The sequence below is a fragment of the Rhinatrema bivittatum genome, chromosome 1 (genome assembly GCF_901001135.1).
Source record: "Rhinatrema bivittatum chromosome 1, aRhiBiv1.1, whole genome shotgun sequence".
Taxonomy (NCBI): Eukaryota; Metazoa; Chordata; class Amphibia; order Gymnophiona; family Rhinatrematidae; genus Rhinatrema; species Rhinatrema bivittatum.
Window position 1 is genome coordinate 722410729 of NC_042615.1, and position 17207 is coordinate 722427935.

Genomic DNA, 17207 nt, shown 5'->3' on the forward strand with positions numbered 1-17207 from the left:
GTACATAAAAATATAATACACATGTTGTAATATTTTTGTCTCAAAAGACAGTGGTTTGAATATTCCTTTTCTTGTAAAATCTGTTATTATAAATGCATAATTCTTAATTGTGTGCATGGATGTGGGTGGTGGTGCCAAGATTATAAGGTTTTCCTAGGGCAACTAATACTCTTAGACTGGCCATGGGTTCCAGGGGAGGGGGTGAAGACATGGAGGGTGGTAGGTGACAGTTTTTAAAGTTTAGGTTGCTGGAAGAAACTGTGCTTTTTTTGGTGGCCCGAGAACAAAACTGAATGAAAAGGGGGGGGGGGGGGAACACAGTAATTGTTTGCACAGGGCAGCAAAAAAGCTAACACCGGCTCTGGGCAGGTGATTGTTACCCTGTACACTCTGTGCCATGCCTAAATTCAGGCACAACTGAAGGCAGAGGAGAGAAGCAGCATTCATTTCACCAGTAACATCTGAACCATCCAGAATGCTATGCATGCCTTCCTGGTTTTGATGACACACTGGTGACATCTAGACAAGGTAGGGTCAGGAAACAACTCTAGTAGGGGTCACCAGCAGAGTATAGTTGGGCTGTGCTGTGCACACCCAGATGATAAACTACAGCCATACATTGGCCCATATCATTGCAGAAATAAGGGGGATGACAGAGGGCAAGTGGCTAGGTCAGAAACACATGACCTCTGCTTCTGACTGTATGGATACAGACTGTGGCAGGAACATGACAGGGCAGTGAGCGATAGATGCTAGCCTAGTAGGAGATCTGATGCATTGCATACTTGTTGCACCTGGCAGTAAGGAACTCTCTGGGGTAAGGAGCCAAGGAAGGGGTCAGCTTTTTCTTGCAGGAACTGATAGGTGAAGAAAAATAGTGGTGCATTTTAGCCAGAGTGTGAAAGGTAGGCAACAGCCCCATGAGAAGCAAGAAGCAATCAGGCATCCTTGCACCAGCTTATTCAGGATGTAGGCACCAAGAGGTTGATATTCAGCACCACTTAGCTGTAGTTTATTTATCCAGCTAAATAGTTATCCAGCTAAGCGGTGGGTAGGACAGGGATATTCCAGGGGGTGGCTACTTATCCAGCTAACATACAGGCCGATACAGTACAGTGTGCTCCGATGAAGCGCACTGTTAACCTGCCATTGGACGCACGTTTTCCCTTACCCCTTATTCAGTAAGGGGCGGAAAACACGCGTCCAACTCGCCGAACCTAATAGCGCCGTCAACATGCAAATGCATGTTGATGGCCCTATTAGGTATTCGCTCGCGATTCAGAAAGTAAAATGTGCAGCCAATCCATGCGCCTCTGAGCTGCACATTTTACTTTCAGAAATTAGCGCCTACACAAAGGTAGACGCTAATTTCTTCCGATACCGGGAAATAGTATTTTGTTCTAAGGTTTTTGTTCTAAGTATTTTGTTCTAAGGTTACATTGTTATGGTTTTTACTTTTATTTTATTCTTTGTACATTGTTTTGTTTTATTGTTTTATTGTATCGCCTACCTGAGTTCTCTGTAAACCGGCATGATGTGCTGCACGAATGTCGGTAAATAAAAGTTAATAAATAAATAAATATAAATAAATAAGTGCAGAGAAAAGCAGTAAAAACTGCTTTTCTATGCACCCTCCGACTTAATATCATGGCGATATTAAGTCGGAGGTCCCGAAGAGTAAAAAAAAGTTAAAAAAAAAAATTGGAAGTCGGCTGGCGGCTGTCGGGTCGAAAACCGGATGCTCAATTTTGCCGGCGTCCGGTTTCTGAGCCCGTGGCTGTCAGCGGGCTCGAGAACCGACGCCGGCAAAATTGAGTGTTGGCTGTCAAACTCGCTGACAGCCGCCGCTCCTGTCAAAAAGGAGGCGCTAGGGACGCGCTAGTGTCTCTAGCGCCTCCTTTTGCCAGTTTCTAACGCCGGGCCTCATTTGAATATTGTATCGCGCACGCCAGGAGAGCGGGCGTTCACCCACTCTTCCGCTGACTTTACTGAATCGGCCTGATAGCCAGATAAGTGTCAATATTCAGTCCTATCCAGCTAATAATTGAACTGGTCTAAAGATAGCCAGATATATTTAGCCGGCAACTTTTAGATAGCAGGGTATATACAGTAGTGTGACCACACGGCTAAGTTAATGTGAATATCTTGCTAAGTTAGCCAGATATGTTTGTCCGGCACACTTTCTCAGCCAGATAGTGGTTGAATATCTGCCTCCGAGTGTAATACCACCTGTCTGATGATGTAAACACTCTTTCAGAAGCTGTCTGTGGAAACCGAGATCAGTATGGATCGCTCTCTGAGATCCCAGGATTGGTTTCACCTGATGTAGGTGGTACAAGTCATGCAGCCCTTCAAAGATGCTATGGAGGATTTGAGCTTAACAACAGCTACCCTGAGTTAGGTCATCCCTATAATCTATATCCTAGAGGAAAAATGATAGGGTATCTGGCAGGAACAGGGTATAGTATTAGAAATATTGGTGCTCAAGGACCCCTTGCAGTTGCAATTGCAAAATCATCTCAAAACTCTTAGCTGGATTTTTACATGTTGATCCCTCTGTGTGACCCACGGGTAAAAAGGAATAGCTTACTCCAGTCCACTAACCTGACACTGGAGGCAGAAACTGGTGGCTATGGGGTAAGAATGGCAGTACCAGAGGCAGAGGGGCAGTGGAAATGCAGAGTACGAAAAAACAGTCTTCCTACACAGCAGAAGCACCCTGAAAGCTACCATTTCCTCTTCCACCTTAATCCACCACTTCCCTTAATCCCTCTACCCCCATGGCCACAACCAGCACATCGTTGCTACAGTCCATAGCTTCATGTTTGGCAACAGAGACTATTATTAGGGATGTGAATCGTTTTTTGACGATTTAAAATATCGTCCGATATATTTTAAATCGTCAAAAATCGTTAGAGCCGCGATACAATAACAATTCCCCCGATTTATCGTCAAAAAATCGTAAATCGGGGGAAGGGGGAGGGGAAGGGGGAGGGCAGGAAAACCGGCAAAGTAAAACAACCCTAAAACCCACCCCGACCCTTTAAAATAAATCCCCCACCCTCCCAAACCCCCCCAAAATGCCTTAAATTACCTGGGGTCCAGAGGAAGGGTCCCGCTGTGATCTTTTACTCTCGGACCTCCGGTGCATTGTAGAAATGGCGCCGGCGCTACGTTTGACCTGTCATATGACAGGGCAAAGGTAGCGCCGGCGCCATTTTGTTTTTTTGTCCCCTGACGGCAGGAGCGTAGGAGATCGCTCCCGGACCCCCGCTGGACCCCCAGGGACTTTTGGCCAGCTTGGGGGGGCCTCCTGACCCCCACAAGACTTGCCAAAAGTCAAGCGGGGGTCCGGAATGACATCCTGCAGTCGAATCGTGTTGCCGTACGGCCGGCGCCATTTTGCGCAAAATGGGGCAAAATGGTGCCGGCCATACGCCAACACGATTCGACTGCAGGAGGTCGTTCCGGACCCCCGCTGGACTTTTGGCAAGTCTTGTGGGGGTCAGGAGGCCCCCCCAAGCTGGCCAAAAGTCCCTGGGGGTCCAGCGGGGGTCCGGGAGCGATCTCCTACGCTCCTGACGTCGGGGGACAAAAACAAAATGGCGCCGGCGCTACCTTTGACCTGTCATATGACAAGGCAAAGGTAGCGCTGGCGCCATTTCTACAACGCACCGGAGGTCCGAGAGTAAAAGATCACAGCGGGACCCTTCCTCTGGACCCCAGGTAATTTAAGGCATTTTGGGGGGGTTTGGGAGGGTGGGGGATTTATTTTAAAGGGTCGGGGTGGGTTTTAGGGTTGTTTTAGTGTGCCGGTTTTCCCGCCCTCCCCCTTCCCCTCCCCCCCACTGGACCCCAGGTAATTTAAGGCATTTTGGGGGGGTTCGGGAGGGTGGGGGATTTATTTTAAAGGGTCGGGTGGGTTTTATGGATGTTTTACACGATTTACACGATTTACACGATATTTAAAAAACCCAAACTGCAACGATCCGATTCCCTCCCCCTCCCAGCCGAAATCGATCGTTAAGACGATCGATCACACGATTCACATCTCTAACTATTATCCTCCCCTGCATAGAAGACCCCTGTACAAACTGCAGTCAGGCAGTATGTTGGAGAGCCCATAGAAGTCATGAACACAGACCTGATGGCATACTTGGCACACAAGGCCACAGTGTGAACATACCTCACCAAGGTTGCCCAGTATTTCCTTTTTTGTCCAGCAACCAACATGCCTGGTGAACAAGTATTCTCAATGACAGAGGACATTGTAAGTCCATATCATACATAGCTGGCACCAGAGCTGATGGAAAGGTTAGCCTTCCTTAAGATAACCCTCCCTCTGCTGTGGAAAGAGCACTGAGGGCACAGCTATACCAAATCAATGCCCACACTTCTTGGCCTCAGTGCCTTGCCACTGGCCAGCCTGCTTCTCATGCTCTATCTCTCCTCTAGTCCATTGTCTTGCTGTGTTATGTTGAGCCACTGTTGCTGCCCAACCTACTCCTCCTACCATACCTCTCTCCTAGTTGTACTGAAGTGTTTCTTGCCCCGATACCCCCCCAAAAAAGAAAAACCTTCTCCTCCCCTGCCTCTGTCTTTATGCCTTGGAGCCTTTCTGCTGCTGCTCATTGCTCAGCCTTCTCCTCATGTTCTGCCTTTCTTTTGGTTCAGCACCTTGCTGTATTGCTGTGCCATTGTTACTTGCCCAACCTGTTCTACCTACCCTGCCTCTCTCTTAGTTCAGTGCCATGCTGTGTTGATGCCTCCCATCTTACTACCTAACTCTGCACTCCATGCCTTTGGGTATTGATACTACTCATCTTGTTGTCTTTACCCCTTAATGTCTGGGGATGTTGATGCCTCTCTTCTTGCTACTTTACTCTGCCCTCTGTGCCTGGGGGTGTTGATGCCAATTTTCTTGCTATCTTATCCCTCACTTAGTGTCTTGGGCTGTTGATGCCAGTCCTCTTATTGCATCATTCTGCACTTTATGGCTGGGTATTTATTTCACTCTTCTTGATGTCTGACCCCCTACTCAGTCCTGGATTATTTTTGCCACTGTCCTTGCTGTCTAACCCCTCACTCTATGCCTTGGAGGGTTGATGTCATTGTGCTTTGCTTTCATACCCCTCATTCAGTGTTTACAGGTGTTGATGCCCAGACTGTGTTTGCTGTTACAGCTCTTACTCTATGTCTTGGAATGTTCATCCACCATTTCTATTTATTTTTATTTTATTTATATTCTGTCATTCATGACATTTCAATGTGGATTACATTCAGGAACTGTAGGTATTTGCCTCTCTGGGTGCCTTGGGGTCTTCATGTCACTGTTGGTACTGTTCCCTGCCCCCCCCCCCCCCCCCCCCATCCCAGTGCCTTGGAGTGTTCTCAACACTATTTGTGATGTTTTACCTCTCTCATGATGCTTTGGGCTATTCATGGCACAGTTGACGCCACTTTTCAATTGTTGGGTTTGTGGCATATTGTGGACTCTTGGTCGAAGTGGCGATGACTCCTCCCACGGGGAGGGACCCCATGGGGGAACCACAACGATTGGCTAGACTCTTAGTAAGCAGACACTGAGGAAAGAAAGCTTTATTATACTGCTGATGATGAGTTGAATCTTGCCCAAGGAACAGACAGTACTGTGGTCTAGCAATATCACAGAAAAGCTCAGACAGACTCTGTAGTTGATGGTCTCACCCAGATGTAGCAGAGGTTCGTTAGTGTTCCGCAGCGCAGGATAGGCCGTGAACCTGAAGGGTGGAATGAGGAGAGCTGTAGTGTAGTGATACAGAGTAGCAGTGCTGATAACTTCCTTCGGTAGTTGAATGAAGAGAGGGACCCGTGGTCCGAGGTGCAGGATACCCTGAGCAGAATAGGCCCTCAAGGAGCGAGTACCTAGAAGCGCCAAGGGATCCTGAAAAAAAGCAGACAGGACCCCCAAGGGGCGGGTGTCCTTAAGGTTAGGCAGATTAACCCCGGAGGGCGAGTAGAAGCAAGAGGCCCCCAAGGAGCGGGTACCCAGAGCTTCCGCGGGAGTGAGGTACCCCAGAGGGTAGTGAGGAATCCAAGCGAGCAGCTTAGAAGTGGTCAGAGTAGCAAAACCGAAGTCCTTGCTAACTCGTTGTATTGGAGCAGAGCAGAGGTTTAAATACCCAGAGTTACTGACGTCATGTGGTGGGGCTGCCCCCGAGGTTCTTGCCATGACGTATTCAAAACCATAGGCAGCGTGCGCACGCGTGCCCTAGGAGGCCTCAGGAAGAAGCATGGCGGACGGGGACACTCATGCTGGCTCGGAGATGCTGAGGGTTTCGGCAAACAGCAGCAGAGGCAGCCATCCTTCCAAGGGAGGAGAAAAAGGGTAAAAGAGAGGTGAGGCAGAGCAGTCGCAGCCGTCTGTGATCGACGGATGCAACATCAATGCTCTTTTGCCTTGGCATGTTGTTCCTTCTGCTACTGATGCCTGCTTGCAAATTTCATTAAACATGGATAGAATTTAAAACAGGATGCATTGCTTCCCCCATTTACCTTAATGAAAACTAAAGAAACAATATAACGAATGAAAGAAAAGAACTTTGAAGTACTGAAAAGCGGAATATAAAATAAATAAATAAAAACATACTTGGGAACTGAAATGAACCAAATGAATAAAAAATGGCAACCAAACTAAACCAAAAAGATTTTCCATGCACATCCCGACAGTCTATGAGGTCCATATTCAGTAAGCTGGTGAACAGCAAAGTTACCTGGATAACTTAACCTGAATATTCAGCGACAAAAATCTCCCACTGAATATACTCAGCTAGGGTTACTCGGATAAATTTATCAGGGTCACTTTGCTGTTTATTTATTTATTTTATTTATTTATTTAAATAATTTATATACCGGAGGTTCCTGTATAATATACATATCACCCCGGTTCACAAAGAACAGTAACTATCGCTACATATAGCGGTTTACATAGAACAGAATAAAAAAGAAGTTTTACATTGATCAAAACTAAGTAAACAAGTTTTTACATTGAACAAATTAATCGAAGTAAGCAAATAGTGTATGATATGTTTGCCAGCTTACTGGATATTTTTTCACAAATATAGTGGGCTGTGGTAGCTCCAACCCTGGAATGCCCAGCACCCCCTCTTTTTTTTACTCCGGGTAAGTTTTAGCTAGGTTATGATTTACCATTTGTTCTGAGGGGATGGGAAATTCAAATTCCTGGGTTTGTCCTGCTAAGTTCTGAACTTAGCTGAACAAACTCACCAAATATTGACCTCTGTGTTTCTGTGTTTCTATTCCACATCAATTTGCAATATCTAAAAGCTTTTATTCCCACAACATGAGAAGTAGAACCCAGCTGTAGTATCATGTATTTGTCAAGAAGTCAACACTTCTCAGTGCTGTAAGTGCTGAAATGACTTTGGCCAGCATATTCTAGAAACTCCGGTCAGATACTGCATTATTAATTTAAAAATATGTAGTCTAACTACATCATGAATACTCCTACGTACAGTAGAATTGTGAAATCTGTAGCTTTATTAATCTAACAAGTACGCATATTTTATCTAGAAAACATGACTTTTTTTTTTTGTTTTCTTTCAGTTCAGCTACCACCTGGACAACTATCTCAAGGTGTCAAAAAGTCAAAGTCTCTGCCTTTAAACTCTTTAGGGACTGGCATAACAGTTCTCTCACCAGTGCTTACCTCAAAGTCTCAGCGAGGAGGAATTTCCCAGAGCTACTCACTGTGTTCCTTCCTGCCTGTTCTATCTGGGGAATCTCTTAGAACAAGCTATGTCCTCCCTGCCATCCCAAGCCAGAAATGGCACACACCAATAGAAGATCTGAAGAATGCTCCCAGCAAATCAGACAACAGCCATTAGCTCTATGTGAATGTCTGAAGAAAGAATCATGCAATATATTTCAGATATTTCATTGCATTAGGAATTTATGAGGACAAGGCCATTACTGATTAGGCAGTATTTTGATGCCATTGAAAATATTTTTTTTTAAATTGTGATCCTCAAAACTTAACACAAGTCTTAGAAAATGAGCTTTTCCTACTATTTTATATGTTGATCCACATTTTTACATTGTATGTTTGTGATCTGCATATACCAAAAATGTAAAAAAAAAAAAGTCTAAGGACAGAGGAATACATAGTATTTGCTTAACCAAATTGTTTGTTGCAGTGAATAATGAATATGCTTGTTTTACTTTGATGATTCAGTTACTAATAAGATAAAGTTTTATGATATTTTCATACAGTTGTTCCACAAATTAAAGAGTTTTAGTCTATGTGTAAGCCGGGCCTTCCTATAGGAGTGTGAATTGGGGTGACTGTGGTAGTCTGAGCCCCAATATCACTTCCTGTTCCTGAGCATTAGTGGACCAGAGACTGTGACAGTGGTGGCTGAAGAGACCTCAAGTTCAATGGTAGATGGTCCAGAGGGCAACTACCTCCCCCACCCCCACACACACACACACACACACAAGTTTCATTCTGCATCAGACTCATGGTCCATTGAGCCCTGAATTCTGTCTCCAACAGTGGCTAATTTGGGTCACTTAAAAATACCCGGAAGATCCCTTCTCTGTTCTTCATTCCCAGATATAGAAGGTGACAATCCCTGAGCCTGCCTAGCTAATAATTGTTACTGGACCTGTCATCCAGAAACTTATCCAAATCTTTTTTCAACTCAGTTATGCTATTAACTTTGACCACTTCCTCCAGAAACAAATTACATAGCTTAATTGTCATTAATTGAATAAAAGCACTTTCTTAAATTTGTTTTTAAGTCTGCTCTCAGTTTCATGGGGTGTCCCCTAATTCTAGTGCTATCTGAAAGGATAAATAAACATACCCTATTAACCTGTCCAATCTCACTCATGATTTTATAAACCTCTAACATATCCCCTCTCAATTATCTCTTCTGCAAGCTGACAAGCCCTAACCTGTTTAGCCTTTCTTTATAAGGGAACTGTTTCATCCCCTTTATCTTTTTTTTTTTGCCCTATTCTAAGATTTTTAGTTCAGCAATATCTTTTATGAGATGGTGTGACCAGACCGCACACATTACTCAGTAGAGATATCCTGAAAACCTGAATAGATTGCTGTCCACAAGGGCTGAGATTGCCTACCCCTGTCTCTGGAAGGTCCTCCCTCCCCTTCTGTTCAATCTTAGTTGAATCCCACATCTCACCCACTAAGATCAGCCCTGCATTTAAGAATATTAATAGCTACTGCACCACTGAATAGAAACTTTGTGATCAGGAATGCCCTAATTATGCATCTTAATTAATTCTTATCTCGTCACAAAATATTCGTGCCTTTAAAAGATGCCATATTTTAGAAGACAATTCTGACAGTTTTTGTTTGAATTTTATTTTTGTCTCCAGTGAGTGTGTACAATGCAGTGCTTCCCATACCTGTCCTGGGGTCCCCACAGTCAGTCGGGTTTTCAGGATATATTATGTACAATATGCATGAGATAAATTTGCATACCATGGACACTCAGTATATGCAAATTTATCTTATGACAGCTGTTTTTTTTTCCATAGGCACAGAATGAAAAAGGGCCTAAATATGTCTATGGGAAAAATGCTTAATATATATACAGCCCAAAATGAAAATAAAACTTAAGCACATCTGGCCATATTATTCAGTTCTCGTGAAATATTTTACAGAGGTTTTCTTCATTCAATGTGCAGAAAGATACGATTTTGCCACCATTTGACATTTCTCTTGCTCCTGATTATTCCTAGGGCTATTCCTGATTTCTCTGCAGGGTTATTTAGAGATATGATTACTGTCAAGTTATTAAAGGAAGATGTCAATTGCTTTCAATTACTTTAAAGCAGAATCACTGATAGCCTTTTGTAGATATGGCAGTGTCTGGAAATGCTGTGAAATATTCTGATCAGCTTCCTTCTCTCTGCTTTCATCTATCTCCTCTATATTACTAGATCAGGGGTAGGCAGCTCAGTCCTAAGTGCAACTGGTTTGGTCTTCAGGACATCCACAATGAATATGCATGAGATATATTTGCATACAATGGAGGTTGTGCATGTAAATATATCTCATGCATATTCATTGATGATATCCGGGAAACTAGACTGATTGGGGCACTCCAGGACCAACATTGCCTACCATTGTATTAGATAATCACCTTATTGTTAAGTACTGGAGGTACATCTGGTTTCTAATATATATTATTTTTGTATATATTTTGAAATATTCTGAAGCATGATTATTTAACTGTCTCTTATGCTCCTAAATATTAACTAACTAATCATCTTGCTGATCTTTGAGGCTCAGATGCCTCTTCTCTGCATTACTGAGAGATGTACAAAACTGCTGCAGTGAAGCAAATATCTGTGCGGTTAGTGCAAATAGTTTTGAGTATTTTTGCAACATAAGTATAGGGCTACAAGTCAATTATCTCAAGATATATGTCCATTTGAATAGCTAATAAATTTGCAGGAGAGCCAAAGAGTTTGAGTCACTCAAATTCAAGACTTAAAAAAGTTATATCTTAAGATTATTCATGAGTGAATAATAAATATAGCATTCAGTGTTGAAAAGTGACTCAGAGGCCCTCAGGAAAACTGAATAAACTCCTTGTACATGCATGTTTAGTGAAGTCCCTGTTTAGAATTGTGTTATACATTAGCGTCGCCATTACAATATGCATGATTCTCATTATTTCTTTTCAGATATGTAAAAAATATTGCCTTTTATTAGCATCAGGAATTGGATGAAGGAAACATTCATTGTGAGCATGCTTATGCTGTGATGTCATCTTGAACCAAGGACAAGAAGCCAAAAATGCTTGCCCACATTCCAGTGACCACACTGCCTCATTTAAATATACCAGTAATGCAGCCAAATTCCATAGGAATCTAATGAAAAGGAGAAAGAATAAATAGAAATCTTTTATTCCTGGTGGGAAGCAAACCCCACTGCTATAATTAGCAAGGAATTAAAGAAAATGTTATATAGAAGTTAGGGAATGATCACGTCTTTAAAGAAATCCAGAAATTAAAATAAAATATCTTATCCCTTTTCCAGATTTTGCTTTGCTCTTAGTGCCTTATGAGCAACACTGTATACCCAGAAAAATTGATCCATTCACAATTCACGTCTGTATTTTAATACTCTTAAATTTAATTTTTTCATTCCATCCCTCCCAGAATCTTGACAACTCTTAAGGTGGCCAAACAAGTGGATATGGTGATGGCAAAAGCCAGAAAGATGCTTGGGTACACAGCAAGAAGAATGGTCAGTAGAAAGAAGTGAGACCTCTTTTGGAATACAGTGAACGATTCTAGGGACCACCCCGTCTAAAGGAAATAAACTAGATGGAGATGGGCCTGAGGGCGCAAACTAAAATGATCAATGGTCTTCGTTTTAAAACATATGGGGACAGACTTAAATATCAAAACATGCATATCCTGGAGGAAAAAGAAGATAGGGGAGATATGAAAAGAGACATTTAAATACCTCCAAGGTGTGAATGCATAGGAGATTGGTATCAACATAAAGGAGGCTCTGGAATGATGGGTCATAGGATGAGGGTGAAAGGCGGTAGACTCAGGGGTATTTTTTTACAAAGAGGGTGGTTGATGCATGGAACAGCCTGCCAGTGGAAGTAGTAGAGACAAGGACAGTACTGTATCTGAAATGAAGAAAGTATGGGATAAGCGCAGAAGATCTTTGAAGGAGTGGTGTGGATGGTCTTTTTATGCCATCTCGTTTATATGTTTCTATGTAACTCAGAATGGGCTAGTCAGAGCAACTTAGCACAAGAAAAATAAGGAATGAGGAAAGGGTACTTATCTGCCTCACAAAACACAAGCATCCTTCATCTTCAACCGTTCTTGACCTGAAACACAACACTGATTAGGAACTTTGCACATTAGACAACTATAACATACCGTACATACACATATGGTACATACACAAAGATAAAGGCAACCAGCTAAGAGCACCAAATCTGTACATCCTAACTTCTTACCTACCTTCTAGAAGTCAGCTGAAGAACTGGCTCACAGTCCTCTCTTTCTGACAAGTTGCATCAGATCATCTTCTCTTCTTTCAGATCCCGTACCTCAGCCTCCACAGGTTCTTCTCCAGCCTAAGCTGGACACATGTTGTGGAGCATGCAGCTTACAAAAAACACTCTGCATACTTTAGCAGATGATAAGAGCAGAACACTTTACAATGCTGCTCAAACAGCACCACAGTAGTTGGAGGAGGCTGAATGTACACTGAATAATTCCCCTGATATGTATTCTTGTAACACTTTTCAAAGCCAGCAGATGGGTCTAGGAATGGAGTTAATAGCCAGAACAAGAGAGAATACCATGCATCGTCCTACAAACACACAAGAATTATGCAAGATAAAAAATAACAGGACCCACTTCACATTTGCTTCTCTACACCAGAGATCTCCAAACTCGGTCCTCAAGGGCCACAACCCAGTTGGGTTTCAGGACTTCCATAATGAATATGCATAAAATCTATTGGCTTGCACTTCCTCCAATGTATGCAAATATATCTCATGCACATTAGGGATGTGAATTGTTTTCCATATCGTCTTAACGATAGAAATCGTGTGGCAGGGCAAGAAAATCGTCTTAGGCACGATTTTTTAGTTAAAAAATCGTTAAAAATCGTTTTTTCCGATTAGTGCGCACTAACTGGGAGTTAGTGCGCACTAACTGAAAATGATACAATTTGACACTTTTCAGGTCAGTTAAGGTCAGTTTAGGAATGAATATGTATTCCTATTGGCTGCCCTCTTATTTATTCATGTTACCAAGTTTCCTACTGACAGTATATGGGGGATGGGAAATGGAAACAGTTGGTAGCTTGACAAAACAAGTAATGTGATCAGTCAATGTGACTAGAACTTGTGCCCTAACCCTGATACCAGGGGTATTGTGATCTTCCTGCACACAGTGCCCTATCCCTATTAATACCAGGAGTGTTGTGATCTTCCTGCACACAGTGCCCTATCCCTAATACCAGGGGTGTTGTGATCTTCCTGCACACAGTGCCCTATTCCTGATACTGGGGGTGTTGTGATCTTCCTGCACACAGTGCCCTATTCCTGATACCGGGGGTGTTGTGATCTTCTTGCACACATCCCGATATCAGGGATAGGGCACTGCATGCAGGAAGATCACAACACTCCTGGTATTAATAGGGATAGGGCACTGCATGCAGGAAGATCACAACACTCCTGGTATTAATAGGGATAGGGCACTGCATGCAGGAAGATCACAACACCCCTGGTATCAGGGATAGGGCACTGTGTGCAGGAAGATCACAATACCCCGGAGGAGTGAGGGTCAGGCAGCTCCCCCCTGTCTGTGAAGCCAGCCTCTCACTAGTAATGCAGGGAGGGAGCTGTCTCAGACTTCACCATCCTCCCCCCCCCCCCCTTACCCACACACCATTCACTAGCTGGGACATGGGGGAAGTCAGGAGTGAGGGTCAGGCAGCTCCCCCCTGTCTGTGAAGCCAGCCTCTCACTAGTAATGCAGGGAGGGAGCTGTCTCAGACTTCACCATCCTCCCCCCCCCCCCTCACCCACACACCATTCACTAGCTGGGACATGGGGGAAGTCAGGAGTGAGGGTCAGGCAGCTCCCCCCTGTCTGTGAAGCCAGCCTCTCACTAGTAATGCAGGGAGGGAGCTGTCTCAGACTTCAACATCCTCCCCCCCCCCCCCTCACCCACACACCATTCACTAGCTGGGACATGGGGGAAGTCAGGAGTGAGGGTCAGGCAGCTCCCCCCTGTCTGTGAAGCCAGCCTCTCACTAGTAATGCAGGGAGGGAGCTGTCTCAGACTTCACCATCCTCCCCCCCCCCCCCCTCACCCACACACCATTCACTAGCTGGGACATGGGGGAAGTCAGGAGTGAGGGTCAGGCAGCTCCCCCCTGTCTGTGAAGCCAGCCTCTCACTAGTAATGCAGGGAGGGAGCTGTCTCAGACTTCACCATCCTCCCCCCCCCCTCACCCACACACCATTCACTAGCTGGGACATGGGGGAAGTCAGGAGTGAGGGTCAGGCAGCTCCCCCCTGTCTGTGAAGCCAGCCTCTCACTAGTAATGCAGGGAGGGAGCTGTCTCAGACTTCACCATCCTCCCCCCCCCCCTCACCCACACACCATTCACTAGCTGGGACATGGGGGAAGTCAGGAGTGAGGGTCAGGCAGCTCCCCCCTGTCTGCGAAGCCAGCCTCTCACTAGTAATGCAGGGAGGGAGCTGTCTCAGACTTCACCATCCTCCCCCCCCCCCCTCACCCACACACCATTCACTAGCTGGGACATGGGGGAAGTCAGGAGTGAGGGTCAGGCAGCTCCCCCCTGTCTGTGAAGCCAGCCTCTCACTAGTAATGCAGGGAGGGAGCTGTCTCAGACTTCACCATCCTCCCCCCCCCCCCTCACCCACACACCATTCACTAGCTGGGACATGGGGGAAGTCAGGAGTGAGGGTCAGGCAGCTCCCCCCTGTCTGTGAAGCCAGCCTCTCACTAGTAATGCAGGGAGGGAGCTGTCTCAGACTGGTATCAGGGTTAGGGCACTGTGTGCAGGAAGATCACAACACTCCTGGTATTAATAGGGATAGGGCACTGTAAGAGATGACTGTAGTAGATTGAATAAAGATCTGATGTTTCTGCTCTCCTCACACCAAACAAAAACAACACACAAGCAGAGAAGCCCTTCTTACAAAGCTGAGCTAGTGAGTTAAGTAGGAGGAAAAGTAAACATACTGGTGCCAGTGTGGCTACTTAAAAAATACACTTACCAACAATCAATTACATATATTTGAACTGTGTACAGTTCCAGCCAGGACCACCTTTCTAAAATGCACAGTGATTGGCAAATTCAACATGCACTAGCATTTCAGGTGCCTGCTAACAAAAATAATAAACAAACAAGTTCTAGTCACGTGAGTGCTGATCATTACATTACTTTTTTTGTCAAGCTTCCAACTGTTTCCATTTCACATCCCCCCAACCATATTGGTAACATCAATAGATAAGAGCACAGCCAGCCAATAGGAATACATACATACATATTCATTCCTAAGTGACCTTTACTGACCTGGGAAGTGTGAACACTTTGTTTCATTTTCTGTTGGTGTTCGTTAGTTTCCAGTTCCATTTCCCATCCCCCCAACCATCACCTCAGTGGTAACCTTGGTAATATCAATAGATAAGAGGGCAGCCAGCCAATAGGAATACATATTCATTCCTAACTGACCTTCAGTGACCTGGAAAGTGTTTATTTGTATCATTTTCAGTTAGTGCGCACTAAATCGAGTTAGTGCGCACTAACTCCCCGTTAGTGCGCACTAACTCGAGTTAGTGCGCACTAACACGATTTAACGATTTTTAACGATAAATCGTTAGAATTTCTATTGTATCGTGTTCTATAACGATTTAAGACGATATAAACATTATCGGACGATAATTTTAATCGTTGAAAAACGATTCACATCCCTAATGCACATTCATTGTAGAAATCCTAAACACCCAGCTGGGTTGTGGCCCTCAAGAACCAAGCTTTGGGACCCCTCTCTAAATCACAAACAAGAACTCAATTATGTTCTACGAGTGTTTTATTTATTTGCATTTACTTTTAAATGTATTACATGTCTCATCAAAAAATGCGCTAAGCGTCTACCCAGAACTCTACACAAGGATTTCAGTCATGAATGTGTTCATATAGGGGGTATATGAATATCATAGCAAGGTTAGAAAACTGTCTACAATATCTGTTACCAGGAAGCAATATTCAGAGAATACCTGCATGTTCAGAATGTAATAATGCTCAGTTTTAAAAGATGCCTTTCTGGATCTTTAGGGAAATCAGGCTCTTGTGAATGAAATCCGCAACCTCAATCACACTAGGAAGGTGAGTTATCTCACAGAGGTCCATCTGCACCTCCTGACTTTCCAGCTGAATACACAGTTTTTTAATATAGTTAGGCAGCTATGTAGGCATCCATGGTATCTATAAAGTAATATAGTGGTAAGTTTCTGTCCTTGATTTTATTGTCTTGTACTTTTAGGGGATTGATTGTTTGTGTCATTGATTGTTCTGTATGCTCAGTTGTTATTGGTTGTTTTGTTTTCTTCATTGCTATATAGTCAGATGTAATAGGTTAAATTCTTATTACACTGGCATATATTATGGTTTCTATCTCTCCTTCAGGTATTTTTCTCCTTCTTATTTTCTGTTTGGGGATTTCTCTTCGTGTGTTGCCTTTACCGCTTCTGCATCTGTCGTGGTTAAGATGTTCTCTGTACTTTGATAGGTAGGGCTTAAGGAAAGATTCAAGTAACTGTGTTTTTTATGTTGTTTCTTTTACAGCCCTTACTGTGACATGCTACTCTTCCAGCTAGAGCCCTGCAGCAAAGGTCATTCAACCCAACAGAGTGCAGCATGTAGTAAGGCATACATCACACCTAACCCATTGGCCTGAATATAAGAGGCTGCGGGTTATAATTTATTTGATGGTGCTTTTTGTCCTGTAAATAAAAGTTTTAATTTGTTTATCTAGAATTTAGTATGATCTGTTTTGTGTTGGGTTTTGTATTGCAGAACATATAGGGCCAATTTTCAAAGGGACGGGTGTGTAAAAATTGGGATTTATGTGCTTGGCTGGGCCCTGCGTGCACTGCGCGCATTTTCAAAAGGACCCAGCCACGCGCGCAAGTCCCGATATGCACACAAGTGCTAGGCCCTGAAAAAGGGGCAGGCTGGGGAACGTGGTCGGCAAGGGGTGTGGCGGGGCAGGACAGAGGCCAGCCGGGACAGTGGCCATTAGCTGCTGATTCAGGGAAGCGAGCGCCAGCAGCCAGTCGGCACGCAGAAGTTGCTTCTGCTCCAACAGAGCAGTAAGTAAAAAAAACAAAAAAAATGGGGATAGTTAGGGTTTGATTAGGGGTTGGGTTGGAGAGGGGAAGAGGTAGGAAGGGTAGGGTTAGGGATAGGAATGTTCCCTCCCAGCCACTCCTTTGTTTGCATTTACTTATTAAATGTATTAATGGCTGATAAAAATATGTGCGAAGTGTCTACCCAGAACTCTGCCTAAAGATTTCAGTCATGAATGTGTTGATACAGGAGGCATATGAACATCATAGCAAGGTTTAGGAAAACTGCTACAATATCTGTTACCAGG

The 17207-nt window shown here is 44.0% G+C and overlaps 1 protein-coding gene across 1 annotated transcript in view; it reads left to right on the forward strand.

Annotated features, from left to right (window-relative positions):
* The window catches only part of ANKRD55 (ankyrin repeat domain 55), a 142152-nt gene extending 134265 nt beyond the window's left edge, over positions 1–7887 (forward strand). The window contains exon 11 of the mRNA XM_029619627.1: positions 7606–7887. Coding sequence (XP_029475487.1) covers positions 7606–7886 — 281 coding nt within the window. The 3' untranslated portion in view covers position 7887. The remainder of the gene's footprint in view (positions 1–7605) is intronic.
* Positions 7888–17207: the final 9320 nt, after the last annotated feature.